Consider the following 24,661-nt stretch of genomic DNA (forward strand, 5'->3'; position numbering starts at 1 on the left):
TCCTCCACGTATTATGGATGCGGGCGGGATACTAGTATCAGCAAGAGGTTCCGGATCTCGGGAGGTCCAGTTCCCCTCTTGCAGAAAGCGGAAGGTCAGTCTCAGCAAGACTTCCCATGCTCTTGGACGCGCCTGTTTCTGTGACAGGGGCTGCGGCTGCCTCTTTAAAAGAGGGGGCGGGGCTTTGTTGGCAAGAGATGCGGGGGAGGGAGAAGACGAGAGAGAGCGGCGGGGAGAGCGCGCGCTCGCTCGCGCTTGCCCATGCCCGGATTATTATTTTGGTGCTCCTCTTTGATCCATTCAGAAATTCCTGATTGCGAAAGGAAAACAAAAGGGGAGGGGGCCAGCCTCTTCCGGAAGGCGGCGGAGGCCGCGCGCCGATTGGATGGCTCTCGTTTGGGGCGCACGTGCGGCCGAGGGGAGGGGTGGGCAGGGCGGGAGGCGTCAGCGGCGCGCAGCACCTTTGCAAAAGCAGCCGGAGCGGCGAGAGGCGGCCGAGTGACTTCGGGAAGAAAGCTCAACTGCAACCCAGGAAGTCGCCGCCGCCGCCGCCCCGGGAGCCGAGAAGCCTTTTCTTTTACGCGCAGCGCCAAGCGCGCCACTCCTCGCGTGGAGCCTCTTTGAGGAGGAGCTGCTGCTGCTGCTGCTGCTGCTGCTATTGCTATTGCTATTGCAGCTGAATCCACCAGTCCGCCTGCCCTGTGTGTGTTCGCGATGGCCGGATGATCGCTCGGCACCAGCCCGCCACGCCGCGCACCATGGCCGCGAAGGAAGACCTGTACAGCAAAGTCACCCCCCGGAGGAACAGGCAGCCGCGCACGGGGACCATCAAGCACGGCTCTTCCCTGGATATCCTCCTCTCCATGGGTTTCCCCAAAGCCAGAGCGTGAGTTAGGCCGGAATAATAATAAAAACCCAGCGGCGGGTGGGTTGGAGGGGAGGAAGGGGGCGCCACACGGTACCACCCCATTATTTAATGTTTTAAGAAAAAATCCCGATCTGTTGTTTTGTGCGTCTGGGGGAAAGAGTGGTTGAGTCATCCCTTTCCCTCCGAGAGAACCGAGAAGGCGGAGCCACGCTAATTAATTAATTAATGGATTGATTGGTTTCCAAAATCGGATCTGCATTTCCACCCGGAGAGGAATGCAGAGGAAAAGAGGAGGAGGATGAATGGCAGCGATTTGGCAGCCTGTGTGGTTTGTTGCCCCAGCGTGTGCGCCGATGAGATGGCGGGAGAAGCGAGGCCGCTCCGGGACGGCGTGTCCGCGCTACCGCGCGTGCAGGAGCGCCGCTGACATCTTGCCGGAGCTGTCCTGTGGGACGCGCGTCCAGGGGGGGGGGGTTAAAGCGGGTGCTGCGCGCTCTCTCGCTCGCGCGTTTGCATTTGTGCATCGGGCTCCTCGATCCTGCTCTGCAGCGAGTAGGCAGGGAGGCCGATCCGCCTGGCGCGCGCACCCTCGCATACATACACACATACACACGCACTGCAGTGTCATGTGCATTTATTGGTGGGGCCGGTGCAGAGAGATAGACGGCACGTTTCTTCCGAAGGCGCTAGCCAGCACCTTCAGCGGCGATGCAGACGGTGGCGAGAGTGCTGCCTCCTCCCTCCTCTCCCGGTTTAAAGGAGGAACGGAATCGCCCAGCGGAGGCTTGAGTCCCTGCCTTCCTCTTATTTTTCTGGTGGAGCCCTTGGCTTTTAAATAGCAGCTTGCGAAGGCTGCTAGTTCCAGGAAGGTGGCCGCATCCAGCCTCCTCCTTGCAAGGCCTCCTTGTAGTAAAGCCATTGTTCTCCAGGGTACCTGGCAGAGCTTGGCATCTGGGAAGCAGGCAGATAGGGCATCTTCCAGACTCTGGCTTCTTCATCTTCTCAGGAATGGAGGAAAGAGTCCCAACAGGAACATAGGAAGCTTTCTTTATGCACGCAGTCGGACCCACTGATTCACCACTTTCAGGACCGAGGACCTTGTGCAACTGCCACCAGTCTCAGGCCATCACAAGGGTGTCTCTCAGTTCCGATGCTGAGGATTGGCACTGGGCCCTTCTGTGTTCAATGCAGATGCTCTCCCACTGAGAGCTGCAGGCTGTTCTTGGAGACAGCAGGCCCATGACTCTGGTGGATGCTGCCTGGCTAACAGATGTAGCCCCCCACCCATACTCAGAAAATGATCATTGGTGGGGAGAGACACAGTCCACAAAGGAAGCTGCCTGGTACCCAAGTCAGAGCACAGATCCTATCATCCTTGCCTTTGGCTGTGAGGCCTGGGGCTGTTGGGAGTTGGAGTCCAACAACACACAGATGGAGGGCACCATGTCTGCCACCCCAGTAGACCATGCTGTCATCACTGCGCTGCAGAATGTTGGACTAGATAACCCTTCCCACTCTAGAATTCTGTGATTCTTTCCTAAGCTAGGTGGACCAATGCTCTGACAAGGCATAAGAATGTAATGAGAGCCTGCTGGATCAGGCCAAGAGTCTATCAAGGCCAGCATCTTCTCACAGGGGGCAGTCAGATGCCCAAATGTGAGGGCAACATCCCTCTGAGATTCCCAGCAATTGGTATTCAGTAGCATACTTCCTCTGGCAGTCGAGGTAAAACACAACCATTGTGGCTACTAGTGGCAGCTTCCTACATGGATGTTGGCTACAACTATGTAATAATCCAGCACCTTTAACCAGCAGACGGACACACAGAAATGCAAGCAGTTAAAGCTTTCTGCAACACTCGCCTGCGTATCAATCAAAGCTTTGCTTTGCTATTTGCATGCTAGGGCTGCTGTTGAAAGCACAGGAGCACAGCAAAAAGCATTCTTAAAGAAATGACCAACTTGATGGCCTTGAAATCATTATCACATGTGCCGTTGTTCCAGCGACTTTAATAACTGGGGAAGCAATGAGTGTCATGTGTGTCGGAAGTCGTTCAAACTAGATTATTCAGAAACATAAAGCTTTGTAATCCTAGAGCTTGTGCTTTCCTTAAGCGATCTCTATCTCTCTCCATATATGTGTTGGACAGTATGTCTGATATGTGGGATTATTAGATTTAGGATGAACTAGGAAGGTGTAGGGCAAGGTCGGTCATGGCAGTTTTGATCTGCTTAGCTTTTCCTTCTATAGTCAATCTATCGTGAACTAACACACACACAGGCTTCACTTTTTCTAACCAGCATATTAAATGTGGGTCTATTTTTAAATCATCAATGGAACACCATGGCTCAGTGCAGGCTTGGATCCCCCCCCCAAGTGCTATCATTTTTTTCCCCAGACTCAGCCCTATGGAAGGCATAACAAAATATCAAGCATCTCTCAGTACTTGGCTAGTTTTGTCGCAGCCAAAATTTCTTCTTCCCTGGCCCCTGGCTATGCAGCACTACTGAATGGCCTTTGGATGGGGCGGTGGGAGGGGGAATGGTGTTGCATTGCTGGGTATTTAAATGATTCTGCACCTCTTACATAAATGAAAATGTGTGATGTTCTCATATACTATATTTTATATGCATAGGTGTGCTTTAGAATTTGAATGTCACAGGCCAGCTGATTTCCCATCCAAATAATCTCAAATCAATGCATTTGCAAATTGCCCCCCACCCCCAGATCACTCCAAACTAGTTCCTCTTTAGTTCACTTTACCCCCAATTAATTTCCCAACAGATGATTTGGCTCAATTCCTCTTTAATTACGCCCTCATTCATTATCCCCTCAAATCATCTCTAGATAAGGTCATCTTATAGTAATTGATTTCCATAAAGTAATGTCCCAATCGCACCTACCCACTCTCTAAATTCAATACCTCCTGAATTCATTACCTATCCAGAGATACCAGGGGGAAAGGTTCAGAGTCTGTGCCCCATGGACACCCCTCGCCCCAGCAACACCCCCTCCTTTGTATCCCTATGGTTGTGAGATGTGTTTCAGCAACCTCACCCCACCCACTGCCCTACTTCCTTATCTTTATGTATGTCAATGATGAAGAGCCAGATATAGATGCTGAGATCTACTGCTGAAATGCAGCACTTGCAAATTGTTTTGGCTGAGAAAGGAAGGACTATGGGCTCAGATGGGAATACAGCGGCCTGCCACTGCTCACTGCAGAGAAGTGGGATTACAATTTGCATGGCTGGTACTTATCCATATTTGAACACCCTGGCTATATCTGGATTCAAATTTCAACTGAGAGTGCGCAGCTATATCTGCTTCTATGCCTTGGTGTTTGAAGATCTGAAACGGAAGCCAATTGGGTTGTCACAACTACAAATAAGTGTCCCATCTCTCACCTTAAAATACTGCTTTTCACAATAGAAGGTGTTCCAATGAGGTCACATTGGGGAAGAAGTTAATTAATGTGCTGATGAGACTGCAGAAAACTAATGAAGCAAAGGCATTTATAATTAGAAGCTAAATGTGAGTTGCTTTTTTGCAGGAGGGGACAGCCAAGGAGATTTAGCAGGCCTCCAAACACCCCTAGGTTAAGGGAGGCTCGTTTCCCTACCCAGATGTTATTTAGATATGAACAATTAAAGTAAACTGCAATATGCTTTTCCTAGAGCTGGTCTATACGGAGAGAACAATTGGATGTAATATTTTTTCTCAGCTTGTTGGGTTCAGAGAGGATTACCTCTGTGTACCCAAGCAAGGTTTCCCAATCCTCCCCGCACCCTCCAGACATTGTCACAGAGGTGTGCAAGTGTCTTGCGCTTCAGTCTGTTGTGCTGCTGCTGTTGTGTGTTTGTGAAAGGGGTATGGCCCTATGACTTTATAGAGGACTCTTTTTTTTTTTTTAATTGTAGCATCTCTTACAGTTGTGAATCCCAGCTCTTCCTTTCCCACCCGTCATCAAAAGTTGACTCCCATCGCATTTCTGTGCCTCTTGGATGGAACCAAGACTGTGTGTACTACACTGAGCTCCATGGCAACCCAAAAGCCTATTGTGGGGGGGACGGGATACTCGTTTTTTGTGACTTGCATAACTTAAGCATGCTTCTTGCATGATTATGGTTTTGCTAGCTGTGAGAGGGAGAGGGGAAGGGCACGAAGGTGCTTCTATAACTTCTGCAAATCTCGTTCAGCCTACCCTTTTTGACTCCTGATCTCAGCCAATGTTTCCCATGTGTTTTGAGGCATATCTTCAACCTACTAGCATGAGCAAAATGTTCTCACTAGCACAGACACAACAGGTAGAATATTCACATTGTCTTTCATCATCCTCAAAGGCAATGCTTTGCAATAGAGCCAGTATCAATAGCTTTGCCACAGTGATTTATGTTCCATCTTCAGTAAATGTTAGTTTCTGGGGCTTTCAGGTGGGGAAACTGCAGTTGTGGGCATTTGGGTAGCCACTATGAAAGCCAGGTATTGGTCTAGATGGGTTTTGGGGCTGATCCAACAGCAGGGCTTCTCTTACATTCTCGGTGCTCACTTGTTGGTTGTGGAAAGTGGAGAAATCACGCAATGTGTGAATTGGGCCTCTGTTAAAGAGGTTTGGCTCAGTCTTGAACCTGGGGAGGAATGTTCCAGGCTATTCAGTGATCCCAGGATGCTTTTTCCTATCCTGCTTGTTGTTTGGCTGCCTTGCTTGGGTTGTTTTGAGCTCCTATACCATGTTCTCTGTCTATATCACACTATGATCTGGACTAGGTAAGCTGATATGTGGTGGGACTTGTGGGGTGAAATGTGGAGTTTCCAGGAACCTTTGCTTTTGTGTACAGATCCATCCATCTGGCGAGTCAGAGTACTGCAGGACAGAGCAGTGATGTAATCGCAAGCACTGGATTGGCCTTGCCCACCTAAACTGGCCACTGGGGCCTCCTATGTTATTTTATTGTTATTTATTTATGTTTTATAACTCCCCCTTACTCCCAAAGGGAGCCTAGAATGACCTGCATGAATCATCTTTTTATATACAGCTGCACTGCAACATACTACAGACAGAAGGTCAAATCCAGAAGTGTAAGAAGTCCTAAAACTCTTGACCAAGCGCCTGGATAAATAAATTTTGCAGTCATTGTGTGCTTACTGGCTGTAGGTGAAAAGATGGACTGCTTGATTTCCCTCAGGAGGATATGCCATAACCAAGGTGCTGCCACCAAGAAGTCCCTGTTCTTCATACTATTCCTACAGATGGGACTACCAGCAGGACCTCCTAGATGAGAGGTTGAAAGATACAGGTGGAGGTGCTCCTTTTAGCCCTTGACTCCCAAGCCATAACTCAGGAGGCCACCAGCCTTTTGTAGGCCTATGGGCACATTTGGATTTTTGAGCAAGGGTTGTTCTTTCCACATCCCTCTGGCTTCCTCCTCCCACAGATCAGTCCCTGTTTACCACAAGACACAGAAGTGTGCACACACACATACCAGCTTTCTCAAGCGATTGGGGATGGGGTGGGAATCGGAGCCAGTACAATTTAATTTGATCCTTGAAAAGCACACTGAGCTGACAGAGGAAGTGGGAAAGAGTGTCATCCCGCCCAGGGACCTTCAGGTGAAGGGCGGGTTATAAATACTATTAACTAACTAACTAAATAACTAATAACTTCCTCCTTTAGCAATATGAACTTCTCAAGGAAAGAGAAAGGTAGCTACGTTCACTAACTCATGGCCCAAAAGGCAGTGAGTAGGTGGCAGTGGGTGGGGTTCACAGACGCTAGGGAAATACTCAAGGGCAACATTACACCCATGGGTGCCGTGTTGCCAACCCCTCTGCTATTGTCTGAATTGGGCCTGGTAGCTCATGGGCAGGCGGTGCATTGTCCAAAAGTGATTTGATCTCCTTTTGCTGCTCCATATAATAACTGGACAGCAGTGACCTAGACCAGAAAGGCTGTTTAAAAAAAAGCATCCTGTTTGGGCTTTTTGCCTGGACACTATTCTACCTGGATTAAGTATGCTGTGATGTGTTCTTCACTCCATTCCTTGGCCCTGATCTCCCGCCTCCCCTTAAATGATAACCGGCTGCTCAGTCTTATAGTAGTCCTGTGTCAGAGCTGGGCTTGGATCCAGTGGCTTTTAACTTCCTTCCACCTCCACAGTTTTAAGTTCTGAACTTCTCCAGAGCTGTCTTTAATTCCTCATTCACCTCTAAGCTTTGACTCTCTCACCGCCTCTGTGTAATTCTGAAAAAAGACTTTCTATTGATCTCCCACTTCTATGCCAGCAAGAGTCTGGCTTGTACTCAGCTATGAAGTTTCACTCATTTTATGATTTTCTGGGTGTGTTTTTCTTTTAAAGGAAGCAAGGGGTAGTTTGTTTGTGGTGGTGATAAGAAAGTCTCACAGGCTAGTCCTCTGAAAACCACTTGGCTGCCATCTTGGAATTGCCCAGTGGTGGCACCTCTGAAGTCTAGCACCGGTGCCCAAAATCATCTCTGAAGACCTCATGCAAGATGAGGACCTAATCTGATGACTGGTCAGTGCCCTATGGCAGGGATCAGAAACCTGTGACCCTTTAGATGTTATTGGACTATGTGACCGGCCTGTCCATGAGGCAGACTGAGGTAGCTGCCTCAGGCAGCAAAATCCAAGTGGCCCTTCTGTGGGCAAGTCACACCGCTGCCAGAGAGCAGAGGGGTTTCTTCCATTTTCCTCCTAGGTCTTCAATACATGTTGACCATATTCCACTTCCTCCTGCCAACGTGAGGACTAGGACCATACAACTATTTCATTCTTTAAAAAGTAATGTGCATTAACTTTTAAAAAGAATCTTATGTACCATCCAGAAATATCATGGGCAAGAGAATGGGCTTGTGTTGCCCTAGTACTGGCAGAGAAAAATGTTGCTGAGAGGGGCTTTTAGCTCTACTACTGGACCTGGATCCTGCATTTTGAGTTCCTTCAATTTGCCTTTTTGCCTCTGTTTCAGCAGATGAGTAAATGTAGAATATCTGGGAATCTATGAGAGTACAGTGATGAAGTAACCTTGGACTAGATCCTTGGGGTTCTCTTCCAACTCTGCAATTCTATGATTCCACCCAATTATTTGATGGCTTCAAAATACTGCCCCAGTGACCTTGACACTTATTAACTTTGAGAGTTTGTGATTGTTTTTAAGGGTTGTACCCAGCTAAGTTCTGTTCTACAGGCCTATTTAAATTAATGGACCTAGGTTAGTCATCTCCATTAATGTCAACGGGTCTACTCTTAAGTAGGATTGACTACACCCCTAATTGGTTTAAATACGTTTTTATTTTTAATTGTATTGTTTTATCCCTGAGGTGCCTGCAGCCCTGTACTACTTTTGGGAGGAAGGGAGGGATTCAAGTTTCATGAATCATCGTCACCATCAAGGTATTGGTGTGCCAAACATCGGCAGTTGCTTGTTCTGCAAAATCCACAAACCGACAGAAGCCTTGAAGGCAACAGGGCGCCTTTTCTTCCTCAGTAAGAAAATGTTGAGAATGTCTGGCGTGAAAGGAGAAAGCGGGCAGCTGGGTGGGAGGCCAAACATGCCTTTTGTCAGGTGTTCTCCTAGGAGATTGGGGTGATCTTGGGAGGAATAGACACAAACACAAAGTCCTGTTGTTCTGCAAAAGCCTCCGGAGCCTTCTGCAAACAAGACGGCCGAAATTAAACTTAGCATTAAAGAGGAATTGGGCTTGGGGGTCTAGAATGACTCTCTGTGCCATTTATTATCCAAAGACAAGTGAGTCATATTTGGTCTCCTAAGTAGCTTGCAATAAATATTTGAGAGACTGCGCTCCTTGTTTCTTTAAAAACAAAAGAAAAGAAAAACAAATCTGTCCCCTCTGCCAGCTCTCTTGGTTTTCTGTTTTAAAGTATCTTCCCCACATGCGTGCACACTCTCTCCTCTGTTCTGCAATTAGGAACAATCATGTGTAAAAATGTGTGAACTTGAAATAACAACTTGAACTGCTGTCATTGCAACCCTGTGCACTCTTTGCAGTGCAACTTACTCCAAAATAAAGTCACACAAGGTGTGGGCCCCTCTGATTCAGATCAGAACTGTGGTGGGGTCACAGTTTTAATCCTGTTCACCCTTTGCCTCAAAGGAAGGACTAATGGCATTATTAAAAGTGGCCTTTATTCAAGCTGTTCTTCTTAGCCTTGATACCTTACCTGCAGAATAGGGGTAATAACGCTGTCCTCCTTTATAGTGCTAGCATACGCAAAAGAGCCAAGTGCTTTGAACATTACAAACACGTATAATTATTGTGATTTTATATTACTTTGTACACCTGAAAGAACTTTTCCAGTTAACTCAGTAGGAAATTCTTTTTAGGACCGGATTGCAAAAGGAGTTGTAAATGTCACTGTGCCACTTTTCCTGCCCACTCCTTAAGCAAGGCTGTCAGGTCTGTTTTGTTGCAAAAGCAGCCTTTTCCCTTTTGCCCATCACTTCTAGACTGGCATCATTACCTGTCTGGTTGCTGTAGGTACTGGCCTGGAGAGCAGGATCTGAGATCAGCCTTTTTCTCTATCCCTCTTCTGTGGCAGAGGCTGAGGAGTGCTGCGCATCTGGTTTGGAAATGAGCCCAAAGAGGGGGAGAGCTGAAGGGCTGGGAGAATCAAATGTTGCAATCGAACAAAGATTCAGCAATTGCAATAGCAGCTGTATGGGGGGAAAAACACTGGCAAGGGAAGTTACCATTTGGAGTCATTCATTCGGGGGCTGAGAAGGTGTCGTTCCACATAGGGAACTGTAATTGACCCATCCTCCGGAAATTAGCTGTCTTTCAAATGTGCTTAATAGGAAGGCATGGAACACACACGCTCGCTGTGTGTCACATACATTATGTCAACCTAGACATTTTTTTACAACTGCTCTTTTAGTCTAGAGACGACTCTCTGCCTGCATAGGAGTTTCCGGATGCTTCAGGGACCACTTTCTGCATTTGGCTAAGCTGCCATGTGACCCCCATCTGAGCGCCCTCTAAGGACAGAGGAGGCAGCCTTGCAATGGGGGAAGGGGCTTTGTAGGTCACCTGGAGCAAGCTTCTGCTTGAGATGGCAAACCCAGAGATGGAACAACCTCAGCAGACAGCTGCCTGCTTTCCTCTCTGAAGCCATTCAGCAAAAGCAAATTCACCCCCACCCCCGGCAATTGGTTCCATTGTCAAAAAGTTCCTTTTAAAAGTTTGTCCTAATGTGCAACCAAGATCTACCCTATGAAATCTAGTCTTGCCCTCTATGCAAGGATGTAAAGTAGAGCCTACCAGATTGGTCCAAGGGATGCTGTTCTCACAGTGGTGGACCAGATGCCTGCAGAAAGTCTGAAGGCAAGGTCTGAGTGCAGGAGCAGATCCCTTCCCATCTGTGATTCCCAGCAACTTGCATTCAGCAGCATCCTGCCTCTTGACTATGGAGGAAGAACGTGGCCATTGTGACTGGTAGCCACTGATAGCTTTCTCTGCCATGAATTTGCTTAACAATTTGTTGCTTGGCTGATTAAAGGAAGGGGAGGGGATGATTACAGTTTATAAAACCATGCACAGTGTGGAGATAGTGGTCCCTCATTCAAAGAGTCTGGGCCACCCAGTAGAGCCAACTAGCAAGAGATTCAGGACAGGCGAAAGGATGTATTCTTCATGCAACACCTTAATCTGTGGGACTCATTGCCCCAAGCTGTGGTGATGGAAACCAGCTGAGATGGCTTTAAGAGAGATTAGGACAAAATGGTGGTGGAAGACCATGAGAGGTTTAGATAGATGAGACGACAGATAGATGGGACCTTCAGGTTCAGAGCCAATGTGTCACTGACTGTCATTTGCTGGAGTGCAACAATGGGAGAGTTCTGTTGCACTCATGTTCTGGCTGTGGGTTTCCCCAGAGGGATTCTGATGGCCACTGTGGGAAACAGGACCTTTGCCCAGATGGGCTTTTGGTCTGATACAGCAGGGCTTTTCTCATGTCCTGCAGGAACTGTAGACTCAGCCACACAGATGAGAGATACGGATGCATGAAATGAAAACATCATACTCCAGCAAGACTGAGCATTGCCTGCTGTTTCTGTGTGGCAGCGATGCCTTCTTTGCCCGTTTGATAAGCCTTGTGGGTTTTTTTCTTGGCAAGGAAGGAGACCCCTGCTGCAATAAAAGGTCCAGCTGAAGAATATTTCAGGAGCATGTGTTTTTTGCATTGCGAGTTTTGTCCTTTGGCATCACATAGTCCTGATTGGCAAATGCCTGGTGGTTTGAGACCAGGGCTTGCAGCATGCTCCCATTGCTTCTCACACAGCGCCTGGTGTGCTGACACTGACAGGCTGACTTCCTGTCTGACAGTTTTTTTCCACTGACCTTCTAACGAGTGTCACATCGCATGAATCTCCAAGAAACGTGGCCAGATGTCTCTGAGCTGGAGAGTGTTAAAGGATTCCTAGTCAGCTGCACAAGAGATAGCAATCTGTGTGATTATTTACCAGCAAAAGGGGCCCTTCGCTTTGTGAGTGGGGGGTGTTCAGGGGGCAGAGGTCGATGACTTGGTCAGTTTTCATTTCTCATTTTTGCAATCTGAAGCTCAACTCACCACATTTTCAAATTCATTTTATTTATTTATTAAATTGGTCAGCAGTTTAGTGTTCATCTCTCCTAACAGACACACTCCTATGTGTCATTTTACCTAAAATACGCATTTTCCCAAGCAGACACAGTTGGACTGTCTTCACCCCTTTGGTGAGTTACATTGCGTTTCCCTTTGAAATTACAGTCATTATTTCTAAATTTGCATCTATTACATATAAATTTCACATATACAAATCTGGATCCTCTTTTTCTTTTTCTTAAAATGATGATGATGCATTTTCTCTTTTGGAACGGTACATTAAGGGTGACCCTAAGTGGTATTTAGTGATTGATACAACTGAAGTAATGTGTGGGAAGGTTCTGGTTTTACAAGCCCAATTTGTCTTACAACATTGCAGGCTTGGGCTGACCTCTAATGTGTCCTCCTGACCACAGATTACAGGGTAAGGGAGTGTTTCCAAGAATATCTTGTGTATTAGAGGGTGCTTCAGACCAGAATGATTTACAAATTACAGACTCCGTGCGCAGCACAGCCACCTCTGGGATGCAGAGTGACATAGCAAGGGTAGGAGAAAAGGGTTGGCAGAGGATGTTGCTACACCTCACAGGTCTTAGTCACAGCCTCTTTTCCGGGTTTGGCAGCCCAGGATACAACCAGGGGCACACACCCCTCCCCTCTAGCTCCCTTTGTCAGCGATTCTCCGACTGCATCAGGCCTTCTTAACCCTCAGCATGGAGTGGGAGGTTTGCTTCGGTTGACTTGCCAAACTTCAGGAAGGTACTCGATGCACTAGTTACAATAGTGTGTGGATTTTTGTTTGCACAACAGAACTTCCCCTCTGCATGCCTTGCACCCTTCGCAAATCTGTTCTGGAGAAGCTGCCAAAACAGGTTTTAGGGGCATGCAGGGGGAGGTTCCATTGCTCAAGCACAAATCCTTGAGCTAAAGGAATGTGCTCCCCAGCGCTGCATTGGATACACTCCTTATTTTCCAGCGAAGAAGCCCCTTTGGGTACCAGAATCCAGGCTTTCTGGATTTCATTCAAGTGGGAGGAACTCCGTTTGGCTCACATTTAAAGGCAAACCTACCTAATTCACACTTTCCGAAACAATACGTAACCTGAAACGCATCTTTTGAAATTTGCACATCTCCCGAATTTTGCAGTGCAGTTCTCCAGTCAAGTAATGCGCACAAAAATGCATCTGTTAGGGTAAAGCTTGCATAGAAATGCACATGCAAGTGAAAATAACAATATCAAAGGCATTACAATTGGGAAAATATGCTTTGCAAGAAAAGATAACGCGTGTTAAGGGAAATTGCCTACCAAAAAGAGTGTGTCAGGGAAAGTTTGCATTAAAGTGCTGGTGAACTTTAATGAGGACTTAAAATAGAAAAGGAAACTAATATGGAATGTGGCCGACTGAACTTAAGACTGGGGGAAATGAGAAATGGAGAGAAACTGAAATTGACAGGTTCACCCAGCCCTTTTCACAAGTTAGGAGCATGCCAAGTTTTGAAACTGACTGATGACTTCCTTTTCTGTTGCTGCCTCTGGGTTGTTCCTGAAAACTCACCCTCCTGATCTCATCTTCTGCATTCCCACTTACAATGCCATCTAGTGCATCTGACTACAGCGTTTGCTAGGGCTGGGTGATACCTGGTTTTCAACATCATGATATATCGCCAGTTAAACATTGTGATATACTGATATATCACAATGTCTGAAATAAGAATGGAGCTATGTAGAAGCATTGGCTGGCTTCATGGTTTTTCCCTTCATCATGATTTTTGCTGGTGCCTTCTATTGTGATTTGCTGCCCCTTGCATGAGGCAGGCGAGAACTGAGCAGGCAAAGTTATCAGGGGCTGCAGGAATCGAGAGAGGCATTGTCTGGCTTCACGGTTTTTCCCACATTGTGATTTTTGCATAGCACACACACAGGTCACAGGTCACACGCACACATTTTTGCCAGGTCAAAAATTAGGAAACCAATATCATGGTATGGACTTCAAACCAGTTTTGGCAGATGTATCGCCCAGCCCTAGCATTTGCTGAAAGTTCCTTTTCTGTACCTGGGCATCCCAATAATCAAGCAGGTAGCCAGGCCCATGATGTAAATATCCACCCACTTTGTCCTGGACAGCACGCTGCCTTTTGTCCTGTGTCCTCTAAAATGAAAACATCAGTAGCATTTCCTTGTTTCATAAACAATGAGATGGAAGTGCTGTCCTTTGTGAAGCTGGAGATCTTTGTTCAAGCAAGAGGCTACCGTTGTGATAACTGAGAATTTGTAAGAACTCGTAACATCGTAAGTTGTGCTGCTGGTCTGTTGTACCAAAGTGGACAAAAGAGTCTCGTGACCTTCAGCATTTCAGGTTCTGCAAGCCTCTGTTGCTTTTGTGACAACTTGGTGGAGAAAACAGGTTCTTGATCAGTGATTTTGTTCCCTGAGCTCTGAACTGCAGATTGCAGGAAGCATCTGCAGCTTGAAGAAATAAAAATGACCCAAAGTTTTACTGAAGTCCAGAAGTAGCAGTGCTTTTTTGTTTGTCTATGGAGAGTGACGCGTTGCATGGGCTATTCACATTGGAATAGATAATGAAAATTGGGAGCTTGTGCTGAATATTGTGCTTCTCGTGCAATCTATTTCCTTTAAAATGGTTTTCTAAAAAATGTTTGAGTGATTGTTGTTGGGTTTTTCCTCCTGTAAAACTGGTTGATTAGGTTGCACTTAATTGCATTAGTAAAGGAAGAGGCAGCGAGCCATTAAGACAGGTGAAGTAGACTGCTTAAGAGAGAGAAACCTTCCCATCTCCATTACCCTCCCTCCCTGACCTCCATTTGCTGCCTTTCTGCTCAACCACAGGGATCCTTGTCTTTAGTGATCACCTCTATTAAATGCATAGGGATGTAGCTATGTGGTGATGCTCACGCTGCCCAAATTACCATAAGTTATCTCTCTTTGGTTTTTAGCAGCCAGAGGAAGAGGGAATTTAGTGCTGACGGAAGGTTCCTTGATTTGGTTTCACGCTGATGGATTGATTGAAATGTAAATCCCACTTTTAGCCGTATAGGTCTCAAAGCAGCTGGCAACAGTCAAAAGTCTATGCTATACAAAATTTAGAACCTAAATGAAACCTCAGAAATGTAAACATAGAGCACTGGAACATTTACAGGGGAAGCATTCATGATGCAAAAGCCTTCTGAAATAAAACAGTTTTAAACCAGGCATCTGAAATTTAGCAGGCACAGTGCCTGTCTGACTTCTGGTGTCTGGGAGGTCCACAGAGTTGGGCCCAAAGCACTGAAGACACAACTTCTCATTGATTAATCTGAATCATGGCAGACCACTAACAGTGCTCCCCCAGATGATCTCAGTTATTGACTGCAATATGGTGCAAATGGTGTTTTAAGAAGATAGGAAAAGCCCTGCTGGACCTAGATGGAAAGGGTCCATCTTCTCATCCAGCATTCCGCTTCCCAGTGGCCAAGCCAGATGCTTCTGAGAGGCAAGGTTTGGACACCATTGTCCTGCCTCAAAGTTGTTTCCTGACGTTTTATATTTAGGGGTCCTACATAGCCGCTGTGACTAACAGCTGCTGATGAGCATCTCTGCCTCTTCCATTGATTTGCCCAGCCATTGAGACTAGTTGCCATCACCACATCCTGTGACTGTGGATTCCATCAGTTAGCACCGCCTTCACCCCCGCTGCATTTTGAGCTTTACTCGTGTGTGTGTGTGTGTGTGTGTGTGTGTGTGTGTGTGTGTTTCTAAACGTTAAAAAATATGTTTTTATTTTGTTTGTAGCTTGTACACACAGCTTCAAGTGGTGTTCTGGCGGCAGAAAGGCAGGACAGCAATGCTAAATAAATAAGTGTGATTTATTCATTTATCTCTGTTTCTCGGCAACTGCCCCAAATTATATAACTCATTTGCAGAATCTCAGAAGCTTGAAAGAAGCATTTTATTTTTATCCTTGCAGGATTAATGTCGCCCTCTTTGTGCGTTGACAGAGGCCTTTGTGTGCAGGTGTTAACTTTTGATGTTTTATTGTATTATTAGATTTCTGTGTTGCATTGCCTAGAGGACTAGGTTTATTAGGCAACGATTTGTTGTAAATAATACAGTTCCACCATGCCGACTGTGTACAGCCATGGGCAGAGAGGTGCTAGATCTTAGATGCTGTACCTCTGAGTGAATGTTGTCTGGCTGTGGGCCAGGTGTGTCCCTTCTGCCCTTTCATGGCTCTCTGGTCCAGAAGCAGCTTGCCAGCTGGGATGGAGCCACTGTGCTGGCTTCCTGGCAGTTGGATCGCCATTGTGTATCAGGAGGGCACAGTAGTGTAGCGGCAAATTCAGAAGTGCAGGGCCCCTTCATGACAGTCGCAGCCACACACCCTCTCAGCCATGCCCCCTTCTAAGTTTATACCGCATTCTAATAATGCAGTCATTGTATGATTATATCATCATCATCATCACAACTGGGGATGTATTGCAATGATCTATGCAGATCTCCATGTGTTGCCTTTCACCTGCTGTTTTCTGTGCACGTAGATGGGTGGGTGTTTTGGAGGGACCTGGTATCGTCGTAGGTTATGTTGTCTGTGCAGTGCTGTTGTATGTAACAAAGCATATGCACCATTCTCTTGAAACTGGAGCGCCTTGTGTTTTCAATGTCTCCCAAAACTTAGCTTTGGAGAATACAGGACAACTTGGTATGCTTCCCAAGTGCCTTCTCCAGAGTGATCCTCGTTGGCTGACTCGCCTCTTTTCACTCTGATTGGCTGCTGTCAGCAGAAACAGGTGAAAATACTTCTTCGCAGTGGTTCAAAAGCTCTTCTTTCCTTCTGATTGGGCGACTCTAGGATGCTGGAGACAGGCACCTTGCTGCCAAAACTGGTCTCCAACCCCAAGCTTACGCACCACTGGGGAAGGACGAGGTGGTGTGGAGGTTGTTGTGGAGCCAGTTTGGCACTCCTGCCAGTGCATTTGAACTTCATCGACCTCCCTGCTGTCTTACCCCTCCTCATCTCCCTCCCACTAAGGAAGAGGGATCTGCCTTCCAGGAAGCTAGTCTCCACCCAGTGATGGGCCCCCGGCACAAACGCAGCCCAGCTCTATGTATTCCAGTGCATGATTCCATGTTTCCCCCCATCAGCCTGCCTTGTGAGTAGTGGGGGAATGTGACGTCAAAGGAAGTGTGTCTGAAATCCACTAATGGTGGGCAGAATCTCCTCTACAGGGCTTTGAGAAATATCTCAAGGCATTGCACATTTCAAGTAGTACTTTCTGTAATAGCTCCTTGTCTGAGGAATATTCTCCCACTGGGCACCAACTTTGGCAGTATCCTACCACTTTAAGCAGTCAGGGCTTCCCCCAAAGAATCCTGGGAACTGGAGTTTATTAATGCAGGTAACAGCTGTTACTGCTTTAATATACAGTGTGGATGAGGCCTTTGTCATCACTACGGTGTCAGGCAGCCCCAGACATTTGTTTTCTGGGCATGCTTTTATTCTAACTATGTTTATAGTTTATGTACAGTATTTTTAATTGCACTCTACTCTCATTATAAATCACTTTTTTGTGAGAAGCAATGCATAAATTTATTGAGCCTAACTTAACCTGCCAGCTTCCAGCTGCATGCTTCCTTGTCCATGTGATGAGAGACCATTTTACTCACTGGCTTCCCCAACTTGGCCTGAGAAACTCGGATGGAGAGACCTCTAGATGCCTCTCATTATCCCTGGCTATGGGCCTTGCTGGCCAGGACTGATGGAAGTTGGGAGTTCCACAATATCTGTAGGGTCACTGCCTGCACCCCAGCAAAAGGGAGTTGCTACTGAGCAGATGATTGCTACTGTAAATAGTACAGCAAACAAATAACAGAAATTGGGGAGATTTTTCTAAAGAACAGGATGCAGGGTGCATACCAAAGCAGTCCCTTGTCGAGCAGAAATGAGGGGAGGAAACGAAACGAGTCTTGAATCCACCAGAGATCCAAATTTAGCCTCTCGTACAATGGATGTGAGTAGGCCAGCGGAAACTGTGATGGACCTTGGCTGGTTTGTCAGTATAGATTTGAAAAGAGCAAATTCTTACTGAAGGTCATTTGCTAAGGTCCATCATTGCTGACTCTTGTGACTTTTGGAAAATTGATAGTGCAGCATTCATTTTTCATTATCATCACAAACAGTTCATTAGCTGCCAGCTCCTTTACTAAGGTTTGTTTGTTTATTATTATATTTATTATATTTTTATTTTGGAACTGTGGGATGGAATATACACATTTTCTTTAAAATGAATTAAGTTCATAGGGGAGCAGCTATTGCCGTCTCTTTGTCCCAATAGGACTGGTTAATACCTACAAACTACTTGGCATCTAACTCTGTCCAAGATAATTTAGATCTGCATTAATGTTCAAAGAGGAGAAACCAAAACGATCAAAGAAATGGAGTGACTCCCCAATGAGGAAAGGTTGCAGCATTTGGGACTTCTTAGTTCAGAGAAAAGGCAAATAAAAGGTGACACAAAAGAAGTTTATATATAAAAAAATAAGCTTGGCATGGTGAAAGTGGATCTGGAGAAGTTTATCTCCCTCTCTCACAACACAGGAAGCCTATGGACATCCAATGAAGCAAAATGTTGAAAGGTTTGGGACAGATACAAGAAAGTAGTTGAAGGAACGTCTCCACCCCCATCGTTCTGCCCGGACACTGAGGTCCAGTGTTGAGGGCCTTCTGGCGGTTCCCTTGCTGTGAGAAGCCAAGTTACAGCGAACCAGGGAGAGGGCCTTCTCGGTAGTGGCACCCGCCCTGTGGAATGCTCTCCCAACAGACGTCAAAGAGAAAAACAACTACCACACTTTTAGAAGACATATGAAGGCAGCCCTGTTTAGGGAAGCTTTTAATGTTTAATACACGATTGTATTTTAATATTCTGTTGAAAGCTACCCAGAGTGGCTGGGGAAACCCAACCAGATGGGTGGGGTATAAATAATAAATTATTATTATTATTAGTAGTAGTAGTAGTACTCATTGACACTGCAAACTTGCTCGCCCCAAAAGGCAGTGGTGGCCACCAACTTGGATGACTTTAAAAGAGGATTGGACAAATTTGTGGAGAAGTCTGCAAATCGCTACTAGCTACAAGGGCTATGCTCAGTCTCCATGGTCAGAGGCAGTAATGTTTTTGATTACCACTGTGCCGCTTGGGCTTGCCAATCGAAAGGTTGGCAGTTCAAATCCCCACAATGGAGTGAGCTCCTGTTGCTCGGTCCCAGCTCCTGCCAACCTAGCAGTTCGAAAGCACATCAAAGTGCAAGTAGATAGATAGGTACTGCTCTGGCGGGAAGGTAAATAGCGTTTCTGTGTGCTGCTCTAGTTTTGCCAGAAGCGGCTTCGTCATGCTGGCCACATGACCCGGAAAAACTGTCTGTGGAAGCGGACAAACACCAGCTCCCTCGGCCTTTAAAGCGAGATGAGCGCCGCAACCCCAGAGTCGTTCATGACTGGACTTAATTGTCAGGTGTCCCTTTACCTTTACCAGTTTCTAGAAATTGCAGGAGGAAGAGGGCTCTTGTCCTTGGGTTTTGCTTGCAGGTTTCCCACTGGTGTCTGGCTGTGTCAGCTCCTACTCTGGTTCCACAGGTGGAACTTGTTCTCTGGACCCTTCTGTGCCTAATTGAGCAGAGATGGTGCTTAAAAGAGCACAAGGAGATGCCTGGGTTGGGCCAGGACCCCATCTACTTCAGTAGTCTTCCCTGCCCGCGAGTTACCAGATAGATGGCCTTCAGAGGACCACAGATGGGTGATAATGGAGACAAGGGAGGGCCTTCCATGTCAGAGGTAGACCACTCCTCCATGTGTAGGTTTCGACTCACCTGTTTTTTGGTGCGACACTCTCTTTCCTGGTTAGGAGAGCAGTAGTCAGCGCTGACTGTCTGCCCCGCTTCCTCTTTTGCCCTTTTCAGCGAAGTTCTCCTGAAAGCGACTGGCCCATATTTCAGTTGACATTTGAGGGAGGAAGAATTCTGGTGCAAAGGATTTCTTGCCTTCATCTGAGCAAGTCAAAGATGGAGATCCACCCACAACCCCAGCCTGGCTCAGGAAGACCACAAACATTTAAACTGGTAGAATAATGTACTAAGATGTTGCTGATTAATCCATGGCAGCAATATAAATTAGTTTTGGGTGCATTTGTGTAGGGGAGGTGTTCTGGTGTGCCTTTATAATGGCAGGCAAAATGAACATATTTAAGGTGAGCTTTCCTTCCATTTTAATTGTAAGCTACTTGGGCTTTTTTTCAGTGTTCAAAGGGCATCCTTTTTCAGGTTTCACTGATATGCACATCTAAACCTTACCATGTAAAAGGCAGATAATGTAATGTTTGAATTGCTTGGCAGGCCAGATAGCAGCATAGGAAGTTGAGCTATACCAAGACAGGGTAGCTAATTTTATCTGTCCAATCCATCCCAGTTCTGCAAGGAGGCAGGATTAAATCTGCCCCATCCCATCCCTGCAAGGATTTTTAATGGGAAATCCTGAAAACAAATGTGTGTTCAAAGAAAATGTATTTCCAAGAAATGGAGGCAGTGCTGCTGCAGTCTTCAGACCCTCTCCCAAAGGAATCCCCAGGGCTGTATGTACTGCACTGGTCCCATGACTCAATCTGGGTAGCAATCTGCCTGGATTAAATCATGTGATTCTGCTTATTCCGGAATGTGATTTTGGCAGGTTCCTCCCCCATCTCTATTCCAATCCCTACTAAGAGACGCAGAGGATTGAACCTGGGACCTTCTGCATCCAAAAGATTTGCCGAATCTTGATCACTGCATGTGCAAATATGGTTGCTGCGCAAAAGAAGCCAACACAGTGCAGGGAGTGATTTCCATGTCTTTGATAACCCCATTCTCATTTTTTTCAAAGATTAATTACACCAATAAATATTTGTTATGCGCTTTGTGGCTCCTTGAATTCGCAGGAAGTGTACACAACCTTATCTTCTAGCCAGATAGGTTTACATCTGGGGTTGTTAATTAGAGCTTTCTGGGCTTGCTAATTAGAGCTTTAGGCTCCTTCCCCCACCCATCCGAGTGTTTTCCAGTGGGGTGTGCCCAGATCCCTGCATTTAATGTGCAGATTATTCAGAATCAGCATTAATATCCTGGCTGGCTTGCCTTGCAGCCAAACACTTCTGCGTAGAGGCCCAGGGTTGTTTATGTGGTGCAGGGAGTAAAATAAGGAGCTGAAAGGTTGATGTTGCTACAGAGACATGGTTGATCCATGCTCTTTCCCAGCAATTTGCAGCAGAGGTGTGAACCCATTTATTATTATTATTAATAATAATAATTACTGAATTTATATCCTACCCTTCATCTCTAAGCAGCCCAAGGGGACAAGCATAGATACTATTTAAAAACAAAGCAAAAACACTCTAAAACAGTTACAATGTTCTAAAAGCAAGTAGATTTTAAAATGTTCAAAAAGCACCTACATTTAAAAGTATCTTTCCATTCATACAACCATCTTGGAGGTTGACATAAAAACATAAGAAGTCAGTGGCGTGCGGTGAAATTTTTCATAGGGGAACAGTAAGGGCCAGAGGTGCCAGCTTGCGAGGGCAATGTGGGGGGCATGTGAGCATCCTAAGCCGAGCAGAAGCTTCCCAAGCTTTGGGAAGGAGGCATCAGGCTTTAATACTTTAATACTCTGATTTACTGGGGACATGTAGGGGAATAGCCTAGTCCCGCTAGTCCACTGACTGCATGCCCCTAGTAAGAAGGACCTTGCTGGATCCAAGCAAAGGCCTATCGGGTCCAGCATCCTGTTCCTACAGTGGCCAACCAGATGTTTCTGGGATGCCCACAAGCTGGGCATAATGATCCCTCACCTGCCCTGACTCTCCAGCAAGTAGCAGTCAGTGTCATGCTGCCCCCAAACCCATAGCAGTGCATGCAGACATCATTGGGGGGAGGAGGAGCTATAGGGAATTTTCCCCCTCCATGAACTTGCCTAATTATCTTTTAAAGCTCTCAGTGTCCATGCCCACATCGCGTGGCAGCAACATGCATAGGTAAATTGTGTGCTGTCCTCATGGCCGTTTGCACGTCACCAAACAAAGGGGACACAGATTTGTGTAAGATTGGCATCAGTTACATTTGAACATTGAAGGGATGCAGGTGGCACTGTGGGTTAAACTACAGAGCCTAGGGCTTGCCACTCAGAAGGTTGGCAGTTCGAATCCCCGCAACGGGGTGAGCTCCCGTTGCTTGGTCCCTGCTCCTGCCAACCTAGCAGTTCAAAAGCACATCAAAGTGCAAGTAGATAAATAGGTACCACTCCGGCGGGAAGGTAAACGGCGTTTCCATGCGCTGCTCTGGTTTGCCAGAAGCGGCTTAGTCATGCTGGCCACGACCCGGAAGCTGTACGCTGACTCCCTCGGCCAATAAAGCGAGATGAGCGCCACAACCCCAGAGTCAGTCAAGACTGGACCTAATGGTCAGGGGTCCCTTTACCTTTACATTTGAACATAAGATGTTGCCTTAAAATAAGTCAGACCGTTGGTTCATCTAGCTCAGCTCTGTCTACACTGGTTGGCAGTGGTGCTCCAGGATTTCAGAGAAGTTTCTCTCCCAGCCCTACCTGGAGGTGCCAGGGATTGAATGTGCAGCCACAGCAGATGCTCCAAGCCTTCGCGACGACCCTTCCTCCCAGTGTTAATTTGGACTCATAGATACAACTTTAGAAATAGCTATTCAAATAGAGATCTAATACCTGGAGGAAAAGGCTATTGCCATGGAGAAGAAGGCTCTCATTGGCTGCTAGCCGTGAAAGTTCTGCTACGCCTCCACTAATGGAGTCAGGAATGCTTCTGAAAACCAGTTCCTAGTGACCGCTGGAGGGAAGAGTTCTCTTGTGGTCAGATCCTGCTGGAGGGTTTCCTGTTAGGGGCATCTGGTTGGCAACTGTGAGAACAGGATGCTGGACTAGATGGGCCATTGACCTGACCCAACAGGACTGCTGTTCTTGTGTCCATTCTCCCCATAATGGCGAGTACTAGGAACAGTTGACCTGCAGGTCTCCTCATTCCTCTATTCAGGTGATGGCCATCAATGGGCAATTTCTAAACCTCTCCATTTCTTCCATCTTATTATTAGACTTAACATAGACCAGATGACCATTCAAACAGAGGAATGTCCTCTATAAAGAAGGGTGAATAGGCACCGTACCTGCCAACCAGTTTAATAGGAAGATCCTAAGCTCTAGAGGGACGCGGGTGGCGCTGTGGGTAAAACCTCAGCATCTAGGACTTGCCGATCGCATGGTCGGAGGTTCGAATCCCCACAGCGGGGTGCGCTCCCGTCATTCGGTCCCAGCGCCTGCCAACCTAGCAGTTCGAAAGCACCTCCGGGGGCAAGTAGATAAATAGGGACCGCTTACCAGCGGGAAGGTAAACGGCGTTCCGTGTGCTGCGCTGGCTCGCCAGATGCAGCTTGTCACGCTGGCCACGTGACCCGAAAGTGTCTGCCGACAGCGCTGGCTCCCGGCCTATAGAGTGAGATGAGCGCACAACCCTAGAGTCTGGCAAGACTGGCCCATACGGGCAGGGGTACCTTTACCTTTACCTTAAGCTCTAGTGCTATTTGAGAATTTGTTGGGGATGGTTTCTCCATACCACCCATAACAAGATTGGTTCGCCCCAGAAATGAATTGATTCAGTGTGGCAGTGCCTGTGTATTTTTTTTGGCCAGCGAAGCCGTCAAAGGAAAAAAGGAAATGTGGCTTAGAACCCCTTGATAATGAGCAGCAGCAGTTGCCTGTCATTGGGGGTTATTTTGTGTCATTGGTAATTGTCAGCCTCAAGGGAAGGAGGCTATAATTAGCATGTGTGTTTATCAAAGAGGGAAAATGGTCTTTAAAAGATTGGGTGGCTTTTGTTGTTCACTAAATTGCAGGAGCAGATGGCGCGTGCTTTAGCAAACCTCCCCCTGAGGACCTTCTGTGATGGGTCTGGTTTGTATGAACTGGGAAAGAGGTAAGGCTGGACTGTACCTATGCTTGGAATGGGCAAATCAGTCAGTCTCTGGCCCACATGCATTTTGTACGTGTTCGGTCCTAAATCCATTCTGTCTCTTTTCCCCAAGTGAGCCAGTGGGGTGTAGCGTTTAAGAGTATCAGACTAGGAACTAGGAGACCAGGGTTCAAATCCTCACTCAGCCATGAAGCTCACTGAGTGAACTCTCTCAGCTTAACCTACCTCACAGGGTTATTGTGAGGATTATATGAGGGGGAGAACCATGTAGGGCACCTTGAGCTCCTTTGGAGAAAGAGGTGGGATATCAATGCAATAAATAAAAAATAAAAATTCACATGTGGATAATGTATTTTGTCACAGAAAACAAATTTAAATACAGTGGTACCTCGGGTTACATACGCTTCAAGACTCTGCTAACCTAGAAATAGTACCTTGGGTTAAGAACTTTGCTTCAGGATGAGAACAGAAATCACAGCTGCATTGGGAAGCCCCATTAGCTAAAGTGGTGCTTCAGGTAAAGAACAGTTTCAGGTTAAGAACGGACCTCCGGAACGAATTAAGTATGTAACCAGAGGTACAACTGTAAGCATTTTTATCTCAGTGCACGGATTCTTAAATGCATGTTATCTTTAAAAAATATTTTTTTAACACACTTCGATAATCTTTTTAGCTGTATTGCAAAATTCTGAGATGTCCACATTCCAAAGGAAGGCCTACCTGTTGGTTTAGGACAGGGGTCTGCAACCTTTAAGACAAAAAGAGCCACTTGGACCCGTTTCCGAAGAAAAAACAACAACTGGAAGCCGCAAAACCATTGCGACATTTCAAACAAATATATCTCCGGAGCCACGATCTGACAGCAGGCGGGAAGGTGACGTCGGGACGGTGCGTGACTAACGCACGCACCGCCCCCATGCGACGTCACAGCCAGTACAGCGCCCGCCACAGTGAGGAGTGTCAGGGCGCACAGTGTGCCTCCTCCCCTCGCTAGTATCCGCCCCGGAGCCGCAGGAAAGATGTAAAAGAGCCACATGCGGCTCCAGAGCCGCGGGTTGCAGACCCCTGGTTTAGGAGATGCAAACCAGTTCAGTATGGATTGATATTCATAGGTGCTGAATTTAAATGAAGGTTCACTGCCATAAGTGGTCACAGTGAAG

General features: G+C 46.7%; 1 protein-coding gene across 2 annotated transcripts in view; it reads left to right on the forward strand.

Annotated features, from left to right (window-relative positions):
* Positions 1-203: 203 nt before the first annotated feature.
* UBASH3B (ubiquitin associated and SH3 domain containing B) overlaps positions 204-24,661 on the forward strand; it is a 73,992-nt gene continuing 49,534 nt past the window's right edge. For both annotated transcript variants that reach the window (XR_014520377.1, XM_083481021.1), the window contains exon 1: positions 204-886. Coding sequence is in view for 1 of the 2 variants with exons in the window: in XM_083481021.1 (XP_083337147.1) it covers positions 723-886 (164 nt within the window). In the remaining variant the exon portion in view is untranslated. The remainder of the gene's footprint in view (positions 887-24,661) is intronic.

This window comes from Podarcis liolepis (assembly GCF_965112155.1).
Source record: "Podarcis liolepis genome assembly, chromosome: 16".
In the NCBI taxonomy this organism is placed as follows: domain Eukaryota; kingdom Metazoa; phylum Chordata; class Lepidosauria; order Squamata; family Lacertidae; genus Podarcis; species Podarcis liolepis.